This window comes from Panthera uncia, chromosome B1 (genome assembly GCF_023721935.1).
Source record: "Panthera uncia isolate 11264 chromosome B1, Puncia_PCG_1.0, whole genome shotgun sequence".
NCBI lineage: Eukaryota > Metazoa > Chordata > Mammalia > Carnivora > Felidae > Panthera > Panthera uncia.
Genome location: NC_064811.1, coordinates 138850640 through 138858914, shown reverse-complemented (window position 1 = coordinate 138858914; position 8275 = coordinate 138850640). Strand labels below are relative to the sequence as shown.

The 8275-nt window shown below is 45.1% G+C and overlaps 1 protein-coding gene across 1 annotated transcript; it reads left to right on the top strand.

Annotated features, from left to right (window-relative positions):
- Window positions 1–6276: 6276 nt before the first annotated feature.
- On the top strand, window positions 6277–7662 carry LOC125922459 (tripartite motif-containing protein 75-like). The gene has a single exon (XM_049630064.1). The coding sequence runs from the start codon at window positions 6277–6279 to the stop codon at window positions 7660–7662; it is 1386 nt and encodes a 461-aa protein (XP_049486021.1).
- The last annotated feature ends 613 nt before the right edge of the window (window positions 7663–8275 follow it).

Below are 8275 nucleotides of genomic sequence, written 5' to 3'. Positions count from 1 at the left end.
CCCAATTTCCAAATATCTCTTTTTTACCAAACAAACCTAATTGCAAGATAGCATTACAATTTATGAATCCATTAATTAGTCATTTCCCATTTTCCAATTAGAACATAGCTGGTTTTAGGGGCACCTGGGTGGCTTAGTTGGTTTGACTTCAGCTCGGGTCATGATCTCTCTCTTCGTGAGTTTGAGCCCCACACCGGGCTCACTGCTGTCAGCCGATCAGCACAGAGCCCCTTCAGATTCTGTTCCCCTCTCTCTTCCTCTCCCCCATTGTTCTCTCCCCATAAATAAATAAATATTAAAAAAAAAAAAGAACATGGTTGGTTTTGTCCAAAGTACCACAAGCTGCATCAACAAACAAAATGAAGCCCAGAGTATCTCTGTGAATATTCATTCTTCGCCAAAAGTAGGATTTTCACCAACTGAACTAAATGGCTTTCTAAACCAGTTAAGAGACCCAAACCAAACCCCTCTATTTGGAGAAAACAGAAGGGGAGGAAGAAAGCTAAGAGTCACTAATATTTGTAGAGATCATTAAAGCCCAATTTCCAAATATCTCCCTTTTAGGAAGCAAATCTAACATGGGTAAAACTCCAACGATGATTCCCCTCTCCAGCAGGGTGCCCAGGACAAATGCAAACAAACATCTTTTGTTCCCCAAGGAAAAGCCAGTACAGAAGGGAAGGGAGTTCCTGGTTGTACATGCAGGAATGACTTACCCTACTTTAGGGTCCATCAACTCACAGTTTGTTGAATTCTTGTCCCAGCAGCCTAGTGCAGGGGCAAGTCAAAGAAGTCAAGTCCAAGAGGAAGCCCCTGGAACAAATTGTCCCGACAGTTGCTAGGGAATCCCTGATGCAGACCAGCTGGCTGTGACCTGGCTGGCTTGCTAAGTCTGTAAAAGGGTCCAAGCTAGTCCTTCTCACCTCGGGACAGGCCAATAAGTCGAGAATCAAGGAAAGCAAAGCAAACCAAGGAGATGCGGACTACTGTTCCAAAGAACCATCTTCCCCAGCCCCCCAGCATGAAATTCAAGCTTCTTTCATGTTAGGAAAATGGGGAAGGAAGGGGTTCTTTTTTTGGGGGGAAGGGGTTCTTCAGAAAACATTCATCATATTTATAATATTTCCCATTGAGGCTTTTCCTTTAAAATGCCAACACATTTTATTTGTATTTTATTTGTATTTATTATTGTTGTTTTGTTTTGTTTTCTGGCTTGTTTTTTTTGGGGGGGGGGGGGAGAATCTTAAGCAGGCTCCACACTCAGTGCAGAACCTGACTTGGGGTTTGATCCTATGACATTGGGATCATGACCTGATCTGAAATCAAGAGCCAGACGTTCAACTGACTGAGCCACCCAAGTGCCCCCAAAAGTTTATTTTATTTTTATTTAAAAATGCCAACACATTTTAGGGTACCTGGGTGGCTCAGTCCATTAAGTTACTGACTTCAGCTCAGATCATGATCTTGCAGTCTGTGGGTTTGAGCCCCATGTCAGGTTCTGTGCTGAGAGCTCAGAGCCTGGAGCCTGCTTCTGATTCTGTGTCTCCCTCTCTCTCGCTGCCCCTCCCCTGCTTGCTCTCTGTTCCTCTATCTCTCAAGAATAATAAAGATTTAAAAAAATTTTTTTAATGTCAACACATTTTAAAATGAAATATATGTGGGGTGCCTGGATGGCTCAGAAAAGCATGCAACTCTTGATCTTGGGGTCATGAGTTCAAGCCCCATGTTTGGTGTAGAGATTACTTAAATAAATATTTTTTAAAAATGAAATATATGTGCTCATACAGGACAAAAACAGATGAAACATAGCCATTGAATATATAGGTTGCTGTCATTTGGAGATACACAAAGAAGAATGTTCTATACAAAAACACATATAAAGCATATGAATATTTGCTTTTATTATGTATAGACTATTTGGAAAGATTCATCAAACTCCTTAAAAAGCCTCTACCTCCTGAATGAGCACAAAGAAAGAAGCTGCTACTGAAAGCTTGTCTGTTGCTTATGAGCCTGTGGAGGTTGAGAATTACAGAATGAGTTTGTGAATTAGAAAACAGAGAAAGGACAGTTTCTGGAAACACCTCCTTTAAAGGGCTGAAGATATTAGAATAGGCTGACAGAGAAAAAGCCACATCTGCTCAGCAAATCATGCATCTAATTGAGAGAAACGACACGAGGATTTTTCAAAGCATTCAGTGGATCCAGAAACCTGATCACTGATGGAATTAGAGGGGAGTTTAAGTACAGGAGTAGAAAGAGATGGGAACAAAGGACAATCAAATCTAGCTTTTGCCCAGAAGATGCAATCAGAGAGGAAGATGGGGAGTGTCGGGAGCCTGTCATTTCCCTGAGGTTGATTGCACCTGGGGTCTTTCCAAACGGACAAAGGATGGGAAACTCCCTACAAGATTATAAAGCTAAACTGAGTCAGATTCTTAACACAACAGTTAACAGAGAACATGGACTATGTTGCATCCTCCCACGCAGAGCGGGCGAGACTAAGTGCTAGGCCAGGAAGGGAGGAGCCTGCAGTCCCGGGTGGGTGGAGCCTACAGCGGCCCCTGAGGCCTTAAGAACTCAGCACAGCTCCCAACCCAGCACAGAGCAAAGACCTGATCCTGCAGTGGGCAGGCAAGCGTGTCTCGGGCCACAGGTGAGCAGGCACTCAGGGAAGGGACCAGAAGGAGAGGCGAAGCAGAGCAGGAGCAAGGGCCGGGCGAGCAAGCTGCAGACCAGGGACTGGGGTGGCCCGCGCGGCCACCTCACCGAGGTGGATGAGGGCGGAAATTCGGGAACTGACCCAGTTGCAGTGATCTGGGAGGCTTCAGACAGGTCCGGAAGCGCTCGGTTGGGTTCATTTACAAGAGATTTTGTAGCCCGCAGAGTGGATAATTTAGTGGGTTCAGAGAAGGAGTCAGTAGGGGAAGGGGGCAGCTGTGGGTGTGCATGTGACTGGACATTGGCTCCTCACCTGGACCCCACCTGAGGGAGGTGTGGGAAAGTCCCAGGGGCTTCTGCTGAGCACCTGCTGTGTGCCAGACGCCGTGCTCATTGCAGTTCTATTTTCTTCTTTTTTTAAAAAAAATTTTTAATGTTTATTTATTTTTGAGAGGAAGAGACAGACAGAGTGGGAGCAGGAAAGGAGCAGAAAGAGGGAGACACAGAATCTGAAGCAGTCTCCAGGCTCTGAGCTGTCAGCACAGAGCCTGATGCTGGGCTGGAACCCACAGACCATGAAATCATGACCTGAGCTGAAGTCAGACGCCTAACCGTCTGAGCCACCCAGGTGCCCCTGCGGTTCCATTTTCTTAACCGGTGAACTTTGGTGAAGTGTTTATATATGTGTGTGATTACTTAACTGAAGATCAATTAAGTATTTGCTGATACTTTCATATGGACACATATACACCCAATTTCTTTTTATGTTGTGATCAACTATACGGAATTTCTTTGGGTGATAATCACAAGATTTATTAGGTGTGCCAGGGATTTTAACATGATTTTATCCAATATTAATCTAATTTTGAGGACCATGTTAAGAATAATCAGGAAATCTATAATGAAGCAAGCCAATTAAGGGAAGAGCGTTACAAACAGTGGAATTCTGTGTCACGCCAAGTTCCTATTATTTAAAACCAAAACATCTAAAAGGTTGATCTCGGTTTGTATTTGTACTTACACGTAAATAAAAAGGGAAGATGAGGATAGTTACCCTTGTTTCAGGTGTCCCTGAAAGGGTTGGGGATCAAGCAACTAGCCCCAGATGACACAGGTGAAATCAGACCCTCACAACATCCAGGCAGTGAGACCTTTCCTCAGCCTCAATCCGGAGATTTCTGTGGGGTTAGAGGAGTGTGGCCAGGGAAGGTGGGGGTGGGGCTGAGATGGTTGGATGGAAAGAGCATGTGGGCGGATTAGGATCACAGAGGAGAGGACTGCAGGGACCAGGGGGCTTTGAGATGGAGAGAAAGCTCAAAGGAGGTAGTAGAAGTTGCCTAGGTTAGAAAGGGAAGATTAGCCTTTAGGAAAAAAAGCTTTAATTACAGAACAGTTCATTTACCTATAATAGTAGGAAAAATTATAATGAATTCCCATGTACCAGGACACCTCCGTGTACGATTATAAATTAATTTCCAATCTACGTATAGTCCCAGCAATTCTCCTGTGCTATCAGTTCGAGGCAAATCCCTAGGCATCTTCAGATTTCATCTGCAGACAGTTCCTTGTATATCACCTAGAAGATCATTTTTAAGTGATGTCTAATACCATTATTGCCACTTAAAATAATTAGCAGGTTTTTATGAGATATTCACCTTGCCAAATTGAATTCTATTTTTATCCTGTGTTTTTAAATGTTTATTTATTCTTGAGAGCGAGCGAGAGAGAGAGAGAGAGAGAGAGAGCAAGCGGGGGGTGGGGGGGAGGGGAGAGGGGAGGGATAGAAAGAGAGGGAGACACAGAATCTGCAGCAGGCTACAGGCTCTGAGCTTGAATTCAAGAATCGAGAGATCATGACCTGAGTCAAAGTCGGACACTTAACCGACCGAGCCACCCAGGCGCCCTTTATCCTGTGTGTGTTTTTTTTTTTTAATTTTTTTTTAATGCTTATTTATTTTTGAGACAGAGAGAGACAGAGCATGAATGGGGGAGGGTCAGAGAGAGGGAGACACAGAATCCGAAACAGGCTCCAGGCCCTGAGCCATCAGCCCAGAGCCCGACGCGGGGCTCGAACTGACGAACCGTGAGATCATGACCTGAGCCGAAGTCGGCCGCTTAACCGACTGAGCCACCCAGGCACCCCTAAGTCTGCCTGAATCTCAAGTTTCCCTGGGAGACAGGCTGAAGGGATCTGACACTTTGGGATGGAGGGGAGAGTTATAAGGGTTACAGCTGAAAGAAGGAAGAGAAAGACTGGCTTGGCTAGGAGGGGGCAGTGCACACTCAAAACAATGGTTAGCCTTTTAAAAAATGTTTTTATATAGAACATGCTAAGCTTATAAAATCGAAAAATAGTATAATGAACCCAATGTGTCAGTTTCCTGGGGCTCCATAGCCAAATACCACACGCCAGTTGAGGTAAACAACAAAAATGTGTTTTGTCACAATTCAGAGGCTGGAGGTTGAAGATCAAAGTGGCATCAGCTTCGGTTTCTCCTGAGGCCTCACTGGCTTACAGATGGCCTCCTACTCACCTGGCTTTTCCTGTACGCCTGCCCAAACCTGTATCTCTTCCTTGTGTAAGGACACCAGTCATATTGTATTAGGCTTCACCTGACCAGCCTCATGGTTAACTTAATCGTTGCTTTATAGACCTTACCACAAAATAGGGTTACGGGGGTGCCTGCCTGGCTTAGTCAGAAGACCATGTGATTCTTAATCTCAGGGTCATGAGTTCAAGCCCCACGTTGGGTGTAGAGATTACTTATAAATAAATAAGCTTAAAAAAAAGAAGACATTATTTTAAAAAGTAGGGTCACAGTCTGAGGTACTGGGAGTTAGGGCTTAATCATGAATTGGGGAGGGCACAGTTCAGCCAACATCTCATGTATGCACCCAGTAATTATGCCCCCACTCTTCCCTATCCCTCATTATTGTCAAGCAAATCCTAGATATCATAGGGTTTATAAGTAAATATTAAACTATGTCTCTTTCAAGTATATGTAGAGTCTCTTCATTAACAAAACCACATTATTCCCCTTTTTTAAAATCATCAAATATCCACTATTAGTTATGCAAATAACTACAATTATCTTTTTTTAATTTTTATGTGTTCGAGGACAGGAAATAAACCTCATAAAACATCGCCAATGATATATGTGCTCCTTATCTCTTTAATATATATTCTTTTTTTCCTCATTATTCTCTTGAAGGAACCTGGTGAATTGTCCCACAGACTTGCTCGCATCTGGATTTTGCTAATTGTGTCCCCACGTCATTGATTTCCATCGCCACCTGGAGTTGTGGCTCTTTCCTTAGAAGAGGATTACATAACAAGCTTCGATTCCCAGCCATTGAGTAAAGGTTACAAAAGTGCCAGAAGCAGAGACTGATTGGGGGCTGTAACTCCTGGCAGCTGCTGCAGAGCTGAAGGGAAAGGAGCGGAAACAGGCTCGAGTGGCTACAGTGTGTTGCACATCCGGGAAACCTGCACCTCCTGGCAGCTTTTGAAGGAACAGAGAGAAGGCCGAAGAGTCATCGGCTGCTGACTTTTCTAGCTCCCAGAGATCCAGGCCTTTCTGAAGGGAGTTCTTAGACACACACCCTGACCACCCAATGGCCTTTGCAGCCTCCCTGGCTGAGCTCCACGCAGAGGCCAGCTGTCCCCTCTGCCTGGATTACCTGAGAGACCCAGTGACCATTGCCTGCGGGCACAACTTCTGTCTCCAGTGCATCCAGCAGTGCTGGGAGGATCTCCAGCACATCCTCCCCTGTCCTGTCTGCCTCCACCACTGCCCCGACAGGAACTTCAGGAGGAACACGCAGTTATGTCACGTGACTGGTTTTGTCCGGCAGCTTCCCGGCGCCAGGAGCAAGAGGAAACTGCAGGACGAGAGACCCCTGTGTGAGAAGCACAATCAGGTCCTGGCCCTGTTCTGTGAGAAGGACCTGGAGCTGCTGTGTCCCCAGTGCAAAGCCTCCTCCGACCACCAGGACCACCCCCTGACGCCCATTGAGCAAGCTGCGGCCCGCCACAGGAAGAAGCTCAAAAGCTACATTGAGCCCCTGAAGAAGCAGGTTGAAGATGCCGAAAAGGGGTTAAAAATGCAAGTCTCAAAATTATTTCAGTTGAGATGGAAGGTCGAAAACCGAAGATACAAACTGCACTCTGAATTTGAACAATTTAGGCATTTCTTGGGAAAGGAGCAGGGTGCAATTCATATTAGGTTATTAATTGAAGAGAACCGTGTTCAAGAAAAAGTAATTGAAGGCAAAAACCAGATGTCAGACTACCATTCCACACTCAGGAGTCTGCTTAGTGCAATAACCGAGAAGTGTTTGCAGACAGACCTAGATTTACTGACCGGCATTGAAAGTATCCACAACATGTATGAACACCTAGAGACCCCAGCAGCCTTTTCATATAAATTAAGGAAGGAGATTTGCAGTCTCCCCCCACAGTATTTTGGGCTGCAGAAAATGATCAGCACATTTCAGGTCGATTTGACCCTCGATCCCGAAACTGCCCATCACAACCTTCTTATCTCGCAAGATAGGAAGACGGCAACGTTTCAAAAGATGAAACCGAGTGATGCTCGTAATCCCCAAACATTTACTACTTACCCAGCTGTGCTGAGTTGTGAGGGATTTGATGCTGGCAGGCATTTTTGGCAGGTAAAAATAAGAGGCCTAGGCGAATGGTCCTTGGGTGTGTGTAAGGAGTCTTTCCCCAGAAGGGCTCTTATATCACCAGTGCCAAACAATGGCTGCTGGCAAATCCAGTTCTGGACCAGTACGGATGGCACAGAGGATTCAGTAAACCTCAAGCACATTGGCATTTTTCTGGACTATGAGTTAGGAGAAATTTCGTTTTACAATTTGAGTAATAATTCACATTTATATACGTTCAGTGAATTTTTTTCAGAAAAACTTATGCCTTATTTTTCCATTGGGCCGTCTTCAAAATCGCTTACGATAAGTCTAGTCAAAGATGAATCCTGAACCACCTTGTAAATCATTCTGTCTGTTCCGTCTTCTCCCTATGTTAGTGGAAAATGCTTGCATTAAAGAGTCTGAGTTCATTTTTGATGTTTGAAGCTGATGTCTTTTAACCCTTACCCCTCTGGCTCCACCCCCTGCCCCGCACCTGGATAAGCTGTTAGGACAGACTGGATGTTCCTTCACTGGACTTGGTGAGGTGGTTCTAATTAAGAAAGTCCCTGCTGCAGAGGCTCTTACCCCCAGTGCCTCTCCTCAACCACCAAAAGAACCCCCAGCGGGTCATCTTTGTCCCTTCTCTCAAGCCATCTTGGATTGGTAGCCACAAGGCTCTTCACAAAGAGTCTCACTATGTGAGTAATAAACCATTTGATACTCACTTGGTGTGTTTGTGGTATAGGAGTCAGGGCAAGCCACCCCAAAATATATCAAATGGCATATTAGTTATTTCACATTAAAGCTACTTAGGGGCGCCTGGGTGGCTCAGTTGGACTGTCAGTTTTGGTTCAAGTCATGATCCCAGGGCCATCATGGGATTGAGCCCCATGTTGGGCTCTGAGCTGATTGTGGAGCCTGCTTAAGAGTCTCTCTCTCTCTCTCTCTGTCTCTGTCTCTG